The sequence below is a fragment of the Solanum stenotomum genome, chromosome 10, assembly GCF_019186545.1.
Source record: "Solanum stenotomum isolate F172 chromosome 10, ASM1918654v1, whole genome shotgun sequence".
Taxonomy (NCBI): domain Eukaryota; kingdom Viridiplantae; phylum Streptophyta; class Magnoliopsida; order Solanales; family Solanaceae; genus Solanum; species Solanum stenotomum.
In genome coordinates this window covers 21881280-21901555 of record NC_064291.1, presented here as the reverse complement: position 1 = coordinate 21901555, position 20276 = coordinate 21881280, and the positions used below count along the sequence as shown (strand labels likewise).

The 20276-nt window shown below is 36.8% G+C and overlaps 1 protein-coding gene across 3 annotated transcripts in view; it reads left to right on the top strand.

Moving 5' to 3' along the window:
- LOC125843355 (probable phosphoinositide phosphatase SAC9) overlaps positions 1-19949 on the top strand; it is a 29972-nt gene extending 10023 nt beyond the window's left edge. For all 3 annotated transcript variants that reach the window (XM_049522595.1, XM_049522596.1, XM_049522597.1), the window contains 10 exons: positions 28-1244; positions 3387-3494; positions 3651-3821; positions 4252-4494; positions 4982-5395; positions 8983-9789; positions 12012-12209; positions 13002-13448; positions 13550-13780; positions 19278-19949. In XM_049522595.1, coding sequence (XP_049378552.1) covers positions 28-1244; positions 3387-3494; positions 3651-3821; positions 4252-4494; positions 4982-5395; positions 8983-9789; positions 12012-12209; positions 13002-13448; positions 13550-13780; positions 19278-19559 — 4118 coding nt within the window. In that variant the 3' untranslated portion in view covers positions 19560-19949. The remainder of the gene's footprint in view (positions 1-27; positions 1245-3386; positions 3495-3650; positions 3822-4251; positions 4495-4981; positions 5396-8982; positions 9790-12011; positions 12210-13001; positions 13449-13549; positions 13781-19277) is intronic.
- Positions 19950-20276: the final 327 nt, after the last annotated feature.

Sequence of the window (20276 nt, the reverse complement as noted above, 5' to 3'; positions counted from 1 at the left end):
TTGGTTTCACTACTTTTTGATGGACAGGCAATGAAGTTGAATGTGAGCAACTTGTATGGGTTTCGAAAAGGGCTGTTCAAAGTGTTCCTTTTAATACTTACATCTGGAGAAGAGGCACTATTCCTATGTGGTGGGGTGCGGAGTTGAAGTTGACTGCTGCAGAAGCAGAAATCTATGTCGCCAATCGTGATCCTTATAAAGGGAGTGCTCAATACTATCAAAGGTTAACGAAGAGATATGATGCACGAAACCTAGATATAGCTGCTAGTGGGAACCAGCGAAAGACTGCTTTTGTTCCAATTATATGTGTCAACTTGCTTAGGAATGGTGAAGGCAAATCAGAATCGATTTTAGTTCAGCATTTTGAGGAATCTTTGAATTATGTTAAATCAATTGGAAAACTACCTCATACTCGGGTTCATTTAATAAACTATGATTGGCATGCCAGTGTGAAGTTGAAAGGAGAACAACAAACAATTGAAGGACTTTGGTACCTTCTAAAAGCACCCACAGTTGCTATTAGCATCACTGAAGGGGATTATCTGCCTTCTCTTCAGCGCATCAAAGATTGCAAAGGTGAAGTAATTTATAGTGATGACATTGATGGAGCATTCTGCTTAAGATCGCATCAAAATGGAGTGATACGTTTCAATTGCGCTGATTCCTTAGATAGGACCAATGCTGCTAGTTTCTTTGGTGCCCTCCAGGTTTTTATGGAGCAGTGCAGACGGTTAGGTATATCACTTGACAGTGATTTGGCATATGGTTATCAGTCATATAACAACAATGGGGGATACACAGCTCCATTACCTCCTGGCTGGGAGAAACGGTCTGACGCTGTAACTGGGAAAACATATTTTATTGATCACAATACAAGGACAACTACTTGGAATCATCCCTGTCCAGATAAACCCTGGAAGAGATTTGATATGACATTCGATGAGTTCAAGAGATCGACAATCTTATCACCTGTCTCTCAATTAGCAGATTTATTTTTGCTTGCTGGTGACATCCATGCAACATTGTATACTGGCTCCAAAGCTATGCACAGCCAAATTCTTAGCATATTTAATGAAGAAGCAGGCAAATTCAAACAGTTTTCTGCTGCACAGAATATGAAAATTACTCTTCAGAGAAGATATAAGAATGCTGTTGTAGATAGTTCTCGTCAGAAGCAACTAGAGATTTTTCTTGGATTAAGGCTTTTCAAGCATTTTCCATCAATTCCAACCCAGCCATTATATGTATGTTTTATATTGTTCTCCTTCACTCTTGTTACATGTGACTCTAGTTTCTTTCATTTTCTTTTCTTTTCTTTTGCTTATAATATTGTTTTCTTTAACTGTCATTTTTTTAGCTTCATATTGACGTTCTTCTAAGCTTATTTCTTGACACCCAATGAATGCATCCTAGTTGACCTCTGATCACCATGTAAGTGAGGAGGGGGATTTTTCACTTAAATCTTTGATGATTGTTAGCCACCTGGGTCTTTCTAATGTATACATTACAATAATGGTTATCCTTTCCTACACTCTTCTTGATCCATAAACCTGAACCTCAACTTGTTCAAATCACGTTGAACTTCTATAATTTCCTAATAAGTGTCTGTTTTATTTGGATATTGTTGGGAATGGGTAAGGAAGAGGAGAAGGTGGAAAGGAAGACAACTTACTCCACCTATTGCTTAGATGAGATCTGTCTGGTTCAGTGGGAGGACACGATCCCATTTGATGAAACATTTATAATTCCCTGCAGTTTTTGCTGGGTGACTAGAGATGAAGTTTATTTCTAGTGTCAGAGGGTTTGACATGCTGACTTGGGAAGCTGCATATCTCTTCACTTTTTTCTCCCTTCCCATTACTTCCGGACAGCACCCAAAAAAATAAATAAAATCCCAACTGTTTGTAATCTATGTTGCTTCTTCATAACTTTCATTTTTTCATCTCAACCTTTAGTGGAAACGAGGTTCTAGCTACTAAATTGGATACTTGGTGTTTTTAGCTTGATAAAGTGCAATCCTGGACAAGTACATGACTGAAGAGCGTTTATTGGGTAGAATCTATGTTGCTCAGATTTGAGTGCAGGTATTAGATCCGGATGCGGATCTTGAGGTCGGATTCTTCATCATATAAATTTTAGTATTCGGGGCTATGGATCCGACTGCAGATATGGGTGTTGGATATGGTCAATAAATGTATATTACGACACAGAGAGTATATTTTTTTGATTATTTAAAGTTATTGAACTAAAAATAATAAAATTTCATTCTTTATAAACACCTATATTTTATTCTTATCTCGCGTAATAGAAAAGCATTCTCATACTTTATATATATATGTGTGTGTGTGTGTGTGTGTGTGACATAAACCAAAAAATAAAACAAATATCCAATCAATCTATACGTCTCGGTAATAGAATGTGTTCAAAGTACCCAAGGTAAATCGACCAAATCCGCTATGGATCCTACACTCACACTCACTCTACACCTACGCCCATATCATGTTTCACGGGTGCGGCAGGGATTATGAAGAGTCCACGCAACATAGAGTAGAATCCTTTTGTTTTGGTTTCTTATTGGTTCATAACAACAGTATCTTTCATGGTTTGTTACTATGTTTTTTTGCAGGCCGATTGTGCAGGCTTCTTTTGTTGCTTTTTTCCCTTTTACTGCTCATTCTTATTTCCTGCTCATGCCAGGCTCTTGATTCTTCTTCCTGCAATGCCTTTTGTCTATGTATCATCTTTCTGGCTCTATCTTATATATAAAAGTATTAAAAAGATTTAATATAGATCTGGTAAGAAGGCATAATATTGAAACTGACGACAGAAGGGACAACTCCCAAAGTTATGGAACAATAGGTTGCATCAATTTGACTCCGAAAGGATTCAAGATGTTACGACACAATTTTCCTAATTCCTAACTTTTGAGGTTGTATTTATGTGTGGACTCTGATTATGATTCTACAAAGACAAAAAGGACACCACATATGGAAAATGTATACTTACAAACTAAAATGACCTATATGTTGTCATTAAAAAAATGACCTATATGTGTTATAATAATATACTGGATAGACTTTCTGGGTTCAGCACTGCCTGGATTCAAAAACATCCTGAAACATTTGCTCAAGCTTTTTCCTTGTAAAGAGGAAACTGTTCTCCACTTTAATTATCTCTAAACTGAATGATAAAAGCGGCATAAGCCTAAAAATCCGCATATCCTCAGGCCCCACTTAGGGATGACATGGGATATATTGTTTTTGTTGTAATCAGAGATATTTTCGTCAATTTGTTGTAGTTGAGGTTATATATTTGGAGTGAGCTAACTTTATTTTGTGAAAGACATTTGAAATTTATTCTTTCACCATTGTTTGTGCTGATGACAGGTCGCTTCCCGTCCCACTGGATGCTTTCTAAAGCCAATTGTGAATATGTTTCCGATTTCCGATGGTGGAGCAAATCTTCTTAGTTTTAAAAGAAAAACAATGACATGGGTACCTGCATAATGCTTTTGACATTTTTAAACTGCATTTTATTTGATAAAAGAATCTTCTTACAGTATAAATCCCCTGCTGTTTCATCTACAGTAGGTTCATTTATATCCGCAGCATTGTGCACCTTGTCTCACTTGTGTACACATCTTCTTACAGGTTACTCCACAGGCCACTGATGTAGTTGAACTTTTTATTTACCTCGGCGAGCCTTGTCATGTTTGTCAGCTACTTCTCACTGTTGCACATGGTTCTGATGATTCAACGTTCCCATCAACAGTTGATGTCAGGACAGGGCGTTATCTGGATGGACTTAAACTTGTTCTGGAGGTTTGTTCCATTTCTATTGTGAAATTGTTATGCCTGTACCTGGTTGTTACTTGCTTCTTTGCTACCTAAAAAATTCAAATCTATGTGATGCTCATGCAATTTGCTTTATTGGCATTTTCTTTCTCAACTGTGATGAGTTTTTGTGCCTTGCCTTTTAGATTCTGATAATGGCTAAAGGTATCTAGGATAGGCTGAGAGGAACTTGCGTTTTCCATCTGTTACTGGGAAAACAACATGCACATATGCCTCCTTTTTTCTGATGGAGGCTATTATTTTTCTTGTATTCCTACAGGCTACAATCCTACCAAATGTCTGAAAATGGAAACCTTTCATAGAAATATAAAATAGTTAAACTTTTCATCTGCAATTGTGCATATATGTCTGGGGTTACTTTCAAAAGTTCACAATTTTTGCATGAATTTGTTCACAGGGAGCTTCTATTCCTCAGTGTGCAAATGGGACAAATATTTTAATTCCATTGTCAGGACCAATTAGTGCAGAGGACATGGCTATCACTGGTGCAGGTGCACGGCTTCATGCCCAAGATGCATCCACGCTTCCATTAATGTATGATTTTGAGGAACTTGAAGGAGAAGTGGATTTTCTTACTCGTGTTGTTGCACTCACGTTTTATCCGGCTGCAGATGGTGGAGGCCCTATAACTCTTGGTGAGGTACAAAGAAACAAGATAATTTTACTTTTAGGGATCCTTTCTTTCTAAAGAAATTTTTAAGTTTCTTTACATCCTTTAACATAGTCTTGTGTGGAAGTTTTGACTACATTTATCTGCATATGATAAAGAAGACATCATCCAAATCTGATGACTAATGTAAGTTATAAACATATTGTTAAAATGGTATTTTGGTCAATCAATTTTTTAGTTTTATGGTTTCACACTTTTATTATTGTATAGATAACCAGTACAAAAAGGGAATCTTTGTTACCTGATTGGAAAAAAAAGGAAATGTTCATCTAATTCTCAAAAAAAATTGGAAACACATTACTGAAAGAACGTAATCCAGCTAAGACAAAACCATCATTATTTTATTATCATGTGGTCTAAGTAAGATGGCTTTACTCAGTTATGGAGCCATGCTGTTGCATGATATTTTCTTCAATCTCTTCAGTACATTTTTTTCTGTTTGTAAAAACACATGCAGATTGAGATACTTGGAGTATGTCTTCCATGGAGGTTCATATTGAAACATGAAGGCTCTGGCACTGGATTTTCTAAACAAGCAGAAGCCCATCATGATGTTACTAACCCTTTTCTGACTGAGCCCAGGGAAAATCCTTTTGCTTCTTCTTTAACCACTGGTACACAAGCAAACTCGTCCGTTGACTTATGGGTAGACCTTTTAACAGGCGAAAGCAGAATTTCAGATTCTAATAGGCAGCCAGTGGCTGAAACTGTCTTCCATGGCGGAGATGACCTGCTTGACTTCTTGGATGATGCTTTTGTCCAACAACCAAAGGAAGCTAACGTTTTTTCCAACAGCACGTCTAAAGGGCCTACTGACAATAACACTCAACGCTATTTGGATTGTTTCAAACTCCTTGTGGGACCCCAAATGGTATGTATCTTTTGGATTTTTATATTACTTTTATGCTTCTGACTGGGGGTGGCAAAATCAGCCAAACCCATTTGACCTGCCTAAGTTTTAATGGGTTGGATGTGGGTTAATATTACAGATGGGCTCAGTTTGGGCACAACCCATCTTAACCAATGACAAAAGCTAGCCCAAAGTCAAACCAAACTTTACCCATCACTATCCAACCTTCAACCCCAATAATTTGGTTCTTCTGTGTAGTTTAACAGAACTGCTTATTTTATATATCTCAACATTACATGTATATATACACTAGCAAGAAGCTATACAAAAGGTAAGAAAATATCCTACAGATCTCTCCTATGATTCTGTTAACTATATAAGGTAATATAATATTTACAACAATCTGTCACACTCCCCCTCAAGCTGGAGCATATATATTGATCATGCCCAACTTGTTACACAAATAGTTAACTCGAGCTCTAGTCAATGCCTTTGTGAACAAATCAGCTAGTTGCTAGTTGCTCTCCTGTCTTTACATAGCTCGTGGAAATCAAGTTTTCTTGAATCTTTTCACCAATAAAATGGCAGTCCACCTCGATGTGCTTAGTTCTTTCATGATACACTGGATTAGAGGCGATATGAAGGGCAGCTTGATTATCACACCAAAGTTTCGATGGTGTGGGATACTTCAACCCAACTTCACTTAAGAGGTGATGTATCCACATAATCTCACATGTGGATTGTGCCATAGCTCTATACTCGGATTCCGCACTAGATCGAGATACAACATTTTGTTTCTTACTTCTCCATGATACCAAATTTCCACCCACAAAGACACAATAGCCAGTAGTAGACCTTCTATCAATCTTGGATCCAGCCCAATCAGCATCTGCAAAACACTCAATGCGAGTATGTCCATTGTTTCTATATACTATGCCAAGTCCAGGGGCACCTTTCAAGTAACATAATATTTGTTCCAAAGCTGCCCAATGTTTGATGGTAGGCGTGGACATGAACTGACTAACAACACTTACAGCAAACATAGAATGCAAGAATAATTTGAGAGAAGATATTCCTGCATAATCACTTCCAGTGATGACAATATCATCAACATATACAACAAGAAGAATAATGCCAACCTTTGATTGTCTGTAAAAGACTGAATGATCACAATTGCTCTTTGTTAGCCCAAACTTCTGAACTTCCTCACTGAATTTCCAAACCAAGCACGTGGGCTCTGTTTCAGACCATACAAGGTTTCTTCAAGTGACCGACTTTCCCATTCTCTCCCTGAGCAACAAAACCGGGTGGTGCTCCATATACACTTCTTCTTGGAGATCACCGTGAAGAAATGCATTCTTGATATCCAACTGCTGTAGCGACCAATTTTGACAAGCAGCCAAAGAAATAAACAAGCGAATGGAAGTGAGTTTTGCCACCGGAGAAAAAGTATCAGAATAATCCACCCCATAAGTCTGAGCATATCCTTTAGCCACCAATCTGGCTTTAAGTCTAGCCACTGAACCATCAGGATTTACTTTGACTGTAAAAACCCATTTACATCGCAATGCCTTTTTCCCGTTTGGTAAGTCCACCAAATTCCAAGTGTGATTTTCATCTAACACATGTATCTTATCGAGCATTGCATCATACCACCCAGGGTGAGTCAAAGCTTCTTCAACTGTTTTGGGTACAAAGATAGAATCTAGAGAGGCAATCAAAGAGCAAGATGCGGGAGACAAGTGGTCATATGAGATAAAATTAGCAATGGAATATGTTGATTGATATTGGCGCTTACCTTTGCGAAGAGCAATGGGAATGTCTAGATTTTCTGTTGAAGAGGGATTGACTGGAGGAGGATCTGATGACGAAAAGTTGGTGCAGGACATGTATCATTGGTCACTTGTCGCTCGGAATAAACTTGAACTATCGGCGGCGTTGTTTAAGCAAGTGGAACATCAGAAGACACATTTTCCATTGACTGCTCAACACTACCAGGAACTTCCTTATGGTGTTTTGATCTCGATGGAGTGGTCCTATAAATGAGCCATTCTTCTTCTTCTTATTGCCCCTGAGTGGGAAAAGTGTCGGGAGAGAAAAAAAATGAAATGCTCTCAGGGAACACCACATCTATCGACACCATATATCTGTTAAGGGTTGGAGAGTAGCACCGATAACCCTTCTGTAAGCGAGAATATCCCAAAAAGACACACTTCAAGGCCTTTGGATCTAGTTTTGTAACATGGAGTCGCACATCACGAACATAACAAGTACTCCTAAACACCTTTGGTTCTAATGAAAATAATGGCTTATTAGGAAAGAGAACACCATAGGGAATATCACCATTAAGCACTGTGGATGGCATGCGATTAATTAAAAACTAGCTGTGGATACCACATCCGTCCAAAATTGCTTAGGTACCTTCATTTGAAATAGCAAAGCACGAGCAGTCTCAAGCAAATGTCTATTTTTTCTCTTAGCCACTCCATTTTGAGAGGGTATATCAACACACGAAGATTACATCCAACAACTATAATGTGATGAAAAGTAACAATCATGAAGCTCTAAACAACGAAACCATTGGATTTCTAAAGTTCCCAACTGTCTGTAAGGTACTTGTCTTAACCCCAAAATCTAGCACATGAGAGGAGGATTACCCAAGAATAGAAGGAAACCAAATGCCCATCCCACAATTGATGTGGGAACTCTACCCTTCTCTGCACGCCCAGGATAGACATCTGGAGTGTGTATAATATAAGGTGAGCCCCCAATCGGGTAAACAATGAATTGGGATGGGCGTGACGTTGGTATTGAAGAAATGGACCTTGGGCTTAACTCTACTCCAAAAGCTAGCTCATGAGAGGAGGGTCGCCCTAGACCATATAAAGAGACCACCTCTTCCCTTTAATAACAGATGTGGGCCTCAACACCCTGTTGCGCGCTAAGACTGGATATCTAGAGCGTGTACAATATTTTAATATAGGGACCCAATATGGGGAAACCAAAAATTGGCATGGATCCTGCCTTGATACCATAGATACCATGATAAAGAAATAGAGCTTTGGCCTAACTCAACCCCCAAAACTAGCTCAACAATAAGTATTGCCACCATACAAGGAGTCCAATTTTCCTCATCCTCACAGCTGTGAGACTCAACATCTCCTCCCTTTTGCGGTGTGGACAATAGAAGACGAGAACCCAATATCAAGTAAAAAATGAATTGGGATGGGACCATGTTAAAAAAATGAACCTTGGGGATAACTTAACCTCAAAAGGTAACTCGTGAGGGAAGGATTACGCAAGACCATACGAGGAGACCAAATACCCATCCCACAACTGATGTGGGAACTCAACATCTTTCATCATTTCCCTGTAAGTGCTTCTCAAAAGATGATTATCATGATCATCCGTCCTATGTTATTAATAATTTGTGTATGAAACTCCAGTTTGTTATTACTTATTATTAATAGTCCCTTTGGGGCTGTTACACTTGTAGAAGTAGAACTTCCATTTTATGTGCATGTTTATTTGTGGTACTCCGACTCTGATCCAGCTGCAGAAGATTTGTGATCTATTTACACCCGTATTGTTATCATTTAACTATGCAGGAGAGAAAGATAAGCTACATGGCAGCTATGAAACTTGAAATTGAACGCTTTCGCCTGAACCTCTCTGCTGCTGAAAGGGATAGGGCATTGTTGTCAATTGGCGTTGACCCTGCTAGTATAAATCCAAATCTACTTCTTGACAATTCTCGTATGGGAGGATTCTGCAGGGTAGCAAATGTCCTTGCTTTGCTTGGACAGGCTTCTCTTGAGGATAAAATTACTGCTTCCGTTGGTCTTGAGATTGCTGATGATAGCGCTGTAGATTTCTGGAATATAGCAGGAATTGGGGAAAGATGTATTGGTGGGGCATGTCAAGTTCATTATGAAGATGGACCTGTATTGAATGTGCCTTCTGTATCATCAACTTCAGCTGCTGCACAGAACTCTTTTGTGTGTTCTGAATGTGAGAGAAAGGTTTGTAAAGTTTGTTGTGCAGGGAAAGGAGCTCTTTTACTTGCTATGTTTAACTCAAAGGAGGTTCCCAGCTACAATGGTGTGAGCAGCCAGGGGGGAGCAATCTATGTAAACTCAGTTGATTTATCCTCAAATCATTCCATGACACTTGATGGTGTCATTTGCAAAGCCTGCTGCATTGATGTTGTGCTTGAGGCTTTAACCTTGGACTACATCAGGGTTTTGGTTGGCCAGAGGAGAAAAGCACGTGCAGATAGTGCTGCTCAAAAAGCTGTAGACCATGTGATCAAATTTACTTCGGGGGATTGTCAATCCACACCAACTGCATATGCGGAATTGTTTAATGGAGAGGAATCACTTGCTGAATTTCCTTTTGCAAGCCTTTTGCACCCGGTAATATTTTGTACCTTCCTAATCCCAATTATATTATATATATATATATATATATATATATATATATTTTCTTAGAAAACGTTTTCTTGTTTTAGTTTTTCTAAAACTTTATGCAAGAGGAGTAATTTAATCTTTTCCACGTTTTCACAAATCTGTGGAAATCAAATGTGAGTGACACAGCATCTCATGGTTGGTGAAAAACTGGATTATCTTGAACGCAAAAGGCTACTACTTAATTTGCCTGTTTACTAATTTCTGTTGAAAGAATTATTTTCTCCATCTAGCACCATCTGCAACTGACTATGCAATAACTAGGTGAATCTTGATTTGATGGAATACCTAGGTTTTAGCTCAAACATTGTGCCATTCTTGCCGACCATACTTTATTAAAGTTTTAAGAAGTCAGTTCTCTATTTCTGTCCTGATGAGAGAACCAGATTCCCGTGCCTGAAATTTCACAAAGGAAGAGTGGAGGTCTCTAAGCTATTTTGTGGCTTGTTCTGAGATGGCAATAAGAGTTGATAGTATTAGATGGATGAATGGAGAAAAAGAATTAGGTAGCCAGTAACAGGGCCTAAGATTACTTGGTGGATCTGGATAGATTATAACAAGAAAGTTGAAGGGAGGGAAGAGACTATTTCCGAATTCCATATAGAAGCCTATTGGATTAGATCCTTAAGGTTAACAACTAAATCTTCAACAGAAACTCACATCATGGTTTCTTCACTCGACTTTATAAAATGTATTGTATCTAATAACTTTCTTGTTCCTACTGGGGTTAGTGCTAGATGATATGAAAGAATAAGAAGGGTCCTTGGATTTCAAAATCTAGCTTATATTTAGTTGGAGATTTGTGTGATGAAGGTTCCCCAAGACACCATCTAAGTGGTTTTCAAGTTGGCAAAGATCAACTTAACCAACAACTTTCTGTTGATTTAGGCTGTATTTATGTTGCAAACAATGCCAATAAAATCCCCATTCGGACAATATTTAGCTAAAGTCGAAAAAAAGAGTATTTTAAGTTGAAGTTGAAAAATAGTAGTTGAAATCATGAGCTATAACTATTATTTCACTTGAAGTACCTACCAATCAAGTTTTTCAACTTCAAATTCTGTATTTCCAGTTGACGTTGAAAAAATAGTCAAAATGATAGAAAATTGTTTTGCAAATAATGTTTGTCCAAATACATGCTTATCATTTGTTTTTAAACAATTATATTTCATTCTTTAAACTTCAACTTGAAATATTATTTGCAGATCAATGTTTGTTCTAGTATTTGGTCCATTATTTCAACTTGAATAAAAAATTTTGAAGTTGAAAAACTGGTTTGAGGAATATTTCAAGTGAAATAATGGTTTTCACCCACAAAACTTAAATTTTTTCCAAGTGGAAGTCATGCCTAGACACAACTTCAATTCCAGATGCTCTTTTCAACTTAAATTTCAAATACTTTTTCTCAACTTCAATAAAAAATTGTCCAAACTCCGAGTTACATGATTCATCATTTTTTTTCTTGTTCTCGAAAAGTAGAAAAAAACATTGGTAATGTTTTTATATCCTGAGAATTAATCTCTAGAAAAACTATCCTATTATGGTCTGATTTGGGTCCCTCTGTTGATCCTTTGCCTTCCGCACCTTTTCCTCGAAATGAATAGGAAGATAGAATTTTAAGAGGTTAGCTATTTTGGTTTGCTCCATCTGAAATTTCCTTTTGAAGGATTAAGTAGAAAGATCATGGCAAAAGTAAGCAAGTGATGAAAAATACTGGAATAAGAAATGTAAGGCCATAGATGACAGGTTGTGTCTTCATTAAATATTTTGATTAATTCTCTCCTGATTCTACTTTCAATTGAGCGCTCTTTCACACCCTATCCTTGATCTAGTGAAATATTTTCTTTGGCGTATTTTTATTTTGAATGATATAAGCACTTGAAACATAGATCTTACCAAATTCAACTATAGACCTTTATCAAGTTGTTGGCAAAAAACATTTGGTTCCTGAAATATGTTTGATCTATTACAATCAAATATAAATTTGATCCACCATAAGTTTAAAGTACGATCAATTACAAGTTCAGGAACCAAATGTGATTTCATTTTTACTCCCATGAAGTATGAAGTTGAATGTTGGGACATATCCTTCTCGTTGGTCTTAGCATTGATACTGAAATATTTGATGGGCTTAAAAAAACGTAGATTTGATCCTTCTCCTTCTTTTTTAGGTTGAAACTGCAGCAGGATCTGCACCATTCATGTCGTTGCTTGCTCCATTGAATTCTGGAGCACAAGATTCGTTTTGGAGAGCTCCCCCCAGTGCTTCCTCTGTTGAATTTGTCATTGTCCTTGGTGATTTATCTGATGTTTGTGGTGTTGTTCTTCTAGTTAGTCCTTGTGGCTACTCGATGGCAGACACTCCTGTTGTAAGTTTACTCCTCACTTAACAAGATTTTTAGCTCTAGCAGGTTTTGTGTCATATTCAAATATGGAAAATCCAAGACAGTTTGGACCTGATTAAATTTCATGCTGTTGTGCAATTTCTTATAGTTTATTATCTAATGTTATCTCATAGATTGACTTCCAAAAGCAATGATAGTTTTTTTTCTTCCTTTTGCTGGGAAGAAAAATGGTATGTATGTTAACTTGTCAAACCAAAATTGCATGTAATATTGTATGACCCCTTTGGTTATTCATTACATGATTTGCCTATCCTTGTGATCAGCGAAAGCTTTTTATTTTTTTAATTTTATGGTGAGACATAACTCATAAGTATCAATAAGATATTTCACATTCTGTTTCCTGTGATTGCTTTGTTTTTCCCTGAGAAGAGCAATGTTAAATGTTTTTGTCTAGTAGTTACACTCGCCTGAAACAGCAGCAGGAACTACTATCTATAAGTTTAAATGACCCTAGATTGACTATAGACATGAAACTTGTGTGTATGGCAGATTCCTAGAGACTTGCTTCTTGTTGATGTGATTTCTCTTTCATCGTGTAATTGATGTGGTTTGACATTCCTCTTGTGTTACTGAATTCATGCTTTAAATAACTTGTTATTTACCTGTAGGCTTACCAACTTGCCTATGACAGAGAGGCCTAGCAATTTGTTGCTTGTTCATGCAATTTTTCTTCCCATTGTATAATTGATGTGGTTTCTCGTTCCCTACACCACTGTATTAATACTTTAAGAACGGAAACTTATTCTGTCTGTGCAGGTTCAGATTTGGGCTAGCAGTAAAATACACAAGGAAGAAAGATCATGTGTGGGGAAATGGGATATGAGATCTATGATCACCTCTTCCTCTGAGCTTTGTGGACAAGAGAAGTCTTCTGAAGTGCCTAGACATGTAAAGTTTTCTTTCCGTAATCCTGTTCGATGCCGCATTATTTGGATAACGTTGCGTCTACAAAAAGTTGGCTCGAGCTCTGTAAATTTCGAGAAAGACTTTAGTCATTTGTCTGTAGAGGAGAACCCATTCGCAGAGCCTGTAAGGCGTGCTTCATTTGGAGGACCAGTTGAAAGTGACCCATGTCTTCATGCTAAAAGAATCTTGGTGGTTGGAAACCCATTGAGGAAAGATGTAGGGGCACCAAGTCAAGGCTCTGACCAGATAAATACAAGCAATTTGTTGGATAAAGGTCCTCCACTAAACAGATTTAAGGTGAAGCAAACTTGCAACTCTCTTGCAATTTTTACCATTTAAATTTTGTCAAACTCCTGAATAATAAAGAAAAATATAATTCTAATCCATTCCCTTTCCAGGTTCCAATTGAGGTTGAGAGGTTAACTGACAGTGACCTTGTTTTAGAACAGTTTCTACCCCCAGTTTCACCTATGCTGGCAGGTTTTCGTCTCGATGGTTTTAGTGCAATAAAACCTCGAGTCACCCATTCACTACCTTCACAGGTGAATCCATGGGATGTTTCTTCTTGTATATTGGAGGACAGATTCATAAGTCCAGCTGTATTGTATATTCAAGTATCTGCTTTCCAGGTATGAGGATACTATTGATGTGATTTACATTTTATCAACTGATATTTTTCTATATCAACAAACTGTTCCACATCCTTCTTACGAACGGATTCCTTTTTTGATCTTGTAAAGCTACTGGTCGTCCCTATTTCAGTACTAGACACTATTGCATTTTAGATGAATCTCATCAGTTATGCAAAATGTCACTTTGCTAATGACCTGCAACGTGTGATTAAATTTGATATGATAAGCTTAACCTAAGAATTCTTTCAAGTACCGTCTTAAGTAAACTAAAACTACTCTAGTATGTCTTGCCAGCATGTAACAGATATGTCAGTTTCTCCCTCAATTGGCTATAGTTCTTCCATGCATATTTATAGTGTTTACATGCTGACAAACGTGTGGACTGATGCTAGATGTTCTATATTCAAGTTAATCTAGCTCACAGAGACATGCATGAATTGTACTATTAGAAAGACTCCGTGTCAAGGAAGGAAAAGAATCTGAAACCAAAACAGCCAATGCCACGCAAGAGACAGAACAAAACTTGCAGATACAACAGATTCATGATGCTGATCCAGTCAATATCCAACTTCCAATTTCTCAAGAGGCTTTGAAAAAGAAACCATAGCCTTAATGAAGATTGATGAGAGAATCACTGTTAGATAATAAGGGGCCTGGAAAGGCAATGTCTACTCCAAAGAGCAGAGGAATTGGGAAAAATGAATTGAAATATCTAAAATCTAGCTTTAATGAAGAAGTGGAAGGTAGCAGAAGTAGGGGAGGGGGAATTTGAGTTTAACTTTTAAATGAAAGCTCATCTATTGACATGGAATGTAAGGGGGTTAAACGACCAAAAAAAGAGAACAATGGTGAAGAGTTTAATGCAAAAATGGAAGGGGGATGTTTACTGCTTTCAAGAAACAAAGATCAGCAAGGACGTTGAAGTAATGGCTAAGCAATTATGGTCATGCCAATGGATGAAATGTGGTTACCTGGAAGCTGAGGGTACCTGGGGGGGCGGGGTCCTTATGATGTGGGACAGTAGAAGCTAGAGTGGAACTATAGTTGAATATGGTCAATATTACATCACTTATAAGTTTGTATCAACTCATAACCTCTATACCTGGTACCTCACTGGAGTGTATGCTCCCCCTACCAGGAATGAGAAGTTACTTTGCTGGGAGGAACTAGCTGCAGTTAGAAGCATTTGTGATGGTCCTTGGGTCACTTGTGGAGACTTAACACCAACAGAACTATGGAAGAAAGAAAAGGGTGTAACAAAATCTCTTTTGTTATGTCTGACTTCTCAACGTGGACACGAGATGAAATTACATGACCCCCATTTACATGGTGGAATATTTTCTTGGTTTAGAGGCATTAATTATCCAAGTGCAGCTAGGCTAGATAAATTCTTATTCTCAAGCAAAAGCTGCTACCTAGAGTGCTCTCTGACCACTGCCTATCATGTTAGAATGTGGAAACTAGGAGAAGAAAAGGTCAAACTTCAAGTTCGAGAACTGGTGGCTCAAGGTGGAAGGCTTCACTGATCTGATCCAAGCATGGTTGAATGAATTCTTGGTGCAAGGATGCCCAGACTACAGACTTAATGTTAAACTAAAAATGTTTAAGGAAAAACTCAAAGAATGGAGCAAAGAAAATTTTGGGAAGTTGGTAAATAAGAGAATAGTTTACTTGAAGAATTGGCTGAAATTGATGAGTTACAAGGAACAAGAGATTTGACTGAAGACGAAATGATGGTAAGAGCCACCATAGTAGTGGAGTTGGAAGAGCTAGCAAAAAATGAAGAATCAATGTGGAGACAGAAATCCAGAGTATTATGGCTGAAACAAGGGGACAATAACACAAGGTTTTTCCAAAGAATGGCAACATCACACACGAGGACCAACACCATTGACAGGCTGATAGACAAAGGAGAAATTGTAGAAGATCCTATTGAAATAAAAAACACTATGATTGATTTCTATAGGAAATTTTACACTGAACCTGAGAACTGGGGACCTCGATTTGACTTCCTGGATTGCCCAACTATAACTCAAGAGGAACATACTTGGATGCAAAGACCTTTTACTTAGGCAGAGGTCCTGAAATGCTTAAAACAGTGTGATGGGGATAGCTCCAGGCCTACCAGATGGCTTCACAATGAGTTTCTTCAGGTCATGCCGGGAAATATTAAAGGAAGATCTGATGTTGACCATTCATAACTTTAATTAGAAGGAAGTTTTTGAAAAATCTCTCAATGCCACTTTCATAGCATTGATTCCTAAAAAAGCTGGAGCAGAGGAAAAGATTTCAGACCTATTTGCTTAATATGGGGAATATATAAGATTATTTTCAAACTGATCACTAAGGGTTTGTTTGGAAAGCACTTGGTAATTGGAATTGGTGTAATTACTAGGGTAGTAATTACCAGCCTAGTAATTACACAGTCTAGTAATTACACTGACCTGTTTATTAGCCTGAATTACACTGTAATTACACATGTCCTGTTTGGATGTCACAGTGTAATTACAAATGTTCTGCTTGGATGCATAATTGCAATCATAAAATTATATTACATTTTAAAAATAAAAATTTAATTATTTAAAATTTATACTAGACAAATAAGAAACATTATAAATGATATTAAATTAAATATTTAAGATAGATATCATTTTTTGAAAATATATTAATTAATAAACATATGTTCTTAACTAATATTATGAAAATATAATTGATTAATATTTTTTTCAAATTAATATATTTCAATTGAATTGATCATAAAAACTAAAAGTATGAAGTTTCTACGAACATTGTAAAATGTATGTTTGATAAAAAGATTAATAGAGAAATAAAATGTCATAAATTATTAAAATGTTTGACAAAAATATAATCTATCAAGTTAATTGAAAAATGACTTGCAATGTAAATTCAATATTACTAAAACTAATGAAACTGAAAATATAACATAAGTTAAAAGTTCAAAACAAAAAATTTAACATAATACTCTTATCGCAAATTTCAACATAGCATACATAAATATGTTTTTTTTTAATCTCTTTTTTTTAAAAAAGAAAACGTAAGTCTATAACAATAACCTTACTTAACAATAAATTCTATTTTAATTTAAAAATTAGAATACTAATAAAATTATGCTAATGAGAAAATAAGCATGACATAAAGAAATAGATAATACGAAAAAATTGCATAGAATCACGTGAAGTAAGGTTGAAAAATATGGATTGCAAAGTCATTGGTCCGAGGAGGTTCTGGGAACATTTGGGTGTAGTGTTTGGAAGACCATCAGAAGACTATTGCCACTGTTCAAAGGTAACATCTCACTTAAGGTGGGAAATGGAAGGAAAATTGACTTTTGGAATGATCTATGGATTGGGGAAGAATGCCTAGCAACATTATTTCCAGACCTGTTTATACTCAGCCGATAGAACAAGGCACAACAAGGATAGAATTTCTTGTTTAGAAGAGCCCTTAATGATTGGGAGATAGAGAGAATCACAACTCTATTTTAGATCCTAAATACCTTTCCAGGCACTTCCACTGTGCCTTATAAGCCTATGTGGAGATTGCAAAGGAAAGGAGTGTTCAGAGTGAAGTCTTGTTACCGGAGTAGCAATGCTGGTCAAAGAAAAAATAGAATTTGGCCTTGGAAGCTAATAATACCTCTAAAGGTCTCATGTTTTGCTTTGTTGGTGTGTAGAAGGGCATATTTAACACATGAAGTGCTTCAGAAAAAAGGAAGACGAATTTGCTCAAGGTGCTTTATGTGTGATCAAGATGTTGAAGTCAATGGACATTTGTTCCTCCACTTCAAGGTAGCTACCAACCTATGGAACATGTTTTCTTGCATCCTTTGTGTGTGCTGGGTAGTTCCACAGACCACTAAGGGTCTACTAGACAGCTGGAAGGAGATAGGAAGAAGACACTCTACTGAAGACTGGTGGGAGTTAATCCCAGCTTGCATTTGATCGACTTTATGGAAAGAAAGGAATGCTAGATGTTTTAAGGATAAGAGTAACAACATTCAGAAGATTAGAATGAATAGCCTTAGCCTTTTGTATTTTTGGTGTAAACAGGATATGAGGGGGGATATAGAATTTTTTGTTGATTTCCTAGGCAATTTGTAATCTCCCTAGGGGTAGTTTTGATATGCTCTGATGATTTTAGTAAGCGACCTATGCTCATCATTATTTGATGATGAGACTTTTGTGAATACACGGTTACCCTTATCTAAAAAAAGACTCCTGTAATCACCTGACAGCCATGTTTCGAAGGTTCAATCAGTGGTGGACCTATAGTCTTGCACAAGAGGGTTCAAATAAATACCACAATAGCCAAGAATAGAGGCAGCATCAGACATAGCAAGCGAGAGTTGCTTGCAACTCTGTTTCTCTTGTTTCTTATTGTGCCATCACGATACAATCATCTCTAAATCATATTCGTTATTTTTTGACAATGAACAAATTTTCCATATCAATATTTTGAAATTTATTCAAATTTGTCTTTAGAATAATTTATCTATCTACTATACTGAAACTTGGAAAAAATATGAAGATCTTTTAAATTTTGACCAAAGTTCTATCTAAATAATTTAGAGAACTTATATGCTAGGCCAAAAAATTCAATATTGAACAATAAGCAATTTCGTTATAAACCAAATCAAATTAAAGCTAAAATATAATAAATAAATCCAACAAGTATACTTACATGTTTTACTTAAAGTTATGGAAGAGAAACAAAATTCACTCTGTATAAGTTGAGATAGATTCCTAGCAACTTGCTTCTTGTTCATGTGATTTCTCTTTCATCATGTAATTAATGTTGTTTGAGTTTTGACATTCCTCTTGGTTTGCCATTCACTTTGTGGGTCCTCCTCTGTGTTCAGTAAGCTAGTACCGTTGGACCTTGGATGAAGTAGGTAGATATATAGCGTTACATATGCCACTCCAGCAATAAATCCATACCGTTTTGGTGTATCCCTGAACATAGACAGACATTTATATGTTATTCTCTTAGTCACCAAATAACTATTACATTGAGTATAATATGTTTCTCTTCGAACTAGAATTTGCTTCATGGAGAAGAAAAGCATCTAGACATCCTTGGTGAACATGCCAATAATTAGAAATTCAATATAATGTTGTGTTGTTTTATGACCACCAAAACCACATCTTTAGCTGAATGATATGGACTTTCTTTCCTTCTGTATGTGTAGTAAGAGTTCTTGGGCTAAGTACTTTATGCCAATACTAGATAGGTCACCCCCAAGACAGGATGGAGCCCCAAACAATCCCTCCTACAATCTTATTTCCCAAAGGAAATGTTCCTTACCCCGCGTGCGAGATTGATATGGTTTTTAATGTATGGACAAGTTTGTTGAGCTGTAAAAAAAACACTTGTCTGGTTATTTCTAGAAGCTGTTATCTGGTTTCTGTAATATACACATATGGTGTTATTTTCAGCGGTTACAGTAGAAAATTCACATGATAATCATCTACAGGAACCACACAATATGGTCACCATTGCAGAATACAGGCTGCCAGAAGTGAAGGTGGGGACAGCAATGTACTTTGATTTTCCTAGACAAGTTAGTACTCGTCGAATCTCATTTCGGCTTCTTGGAGATGTTGGTGCATTTACTGATGATCCATCAGAGCAGGATGACTCGGATGCTAGGGTCCGGATTGTGGCAGCAGGACTGTCTTTGGCTAATAGAATCAAGTTGTATTATTATGCGGATCCCTATGAGCTCGGAAAATGGGCGAGTCTTTCAGCTGTTTGATTAAGATAATCCCCGCTGGTTACATGATTAATTTTGTATTTTAGGAGTCTTTTTATTCTTGTTGCTTTCAGGAACATCATTGATTTATTATTTCATGATAATTTGTATAGGAGAGAGTTGGAGTTTATACTGTTAAATTCTGTATAATTAATTTGTTGTGGCGGAAGAGAACATTTTGCAAGAGTTGGATGTATAATTTCGAGGTTGTATTAAGAAGATATAACACTAACGGGACTTATCTAGTATATTGCTATAGATTTAGACTGTAGAAGTGTGAATCCCAAAGTTAAAAGAGCTAAAAGACCTTCCAATATCCTAAAAAAACCAAATTTGTTTGGCTTTTCCTCTGATGGCAAGATTATTAATATGAGAATGAAGCCTTCATCACAATTAGTGTGGAGGATGGATACGGGCTGATGTATATATGTGTGTGGAGAACACTTGTTAAGTGGCTGGTAAAAAAGAGTCTTGGACGATTTGAGATTAGAGTACCACAGTAAATGAAGATATCTTAAATACAACCGATATGAATATTATGGGTTCTTGCCTCTTGGTCATGGTGACATTTATGGACTTGATCAACCGAGTATTCGACATGTATTTGTGATCATGGTTATTGATAATATTCATATCATGGGTTCTTGCCTCTTTGTCATGATGACATTTATGGACTTGATCAACCGAGTGTTCAACATGTCTTTGTGATCATGGTTATTG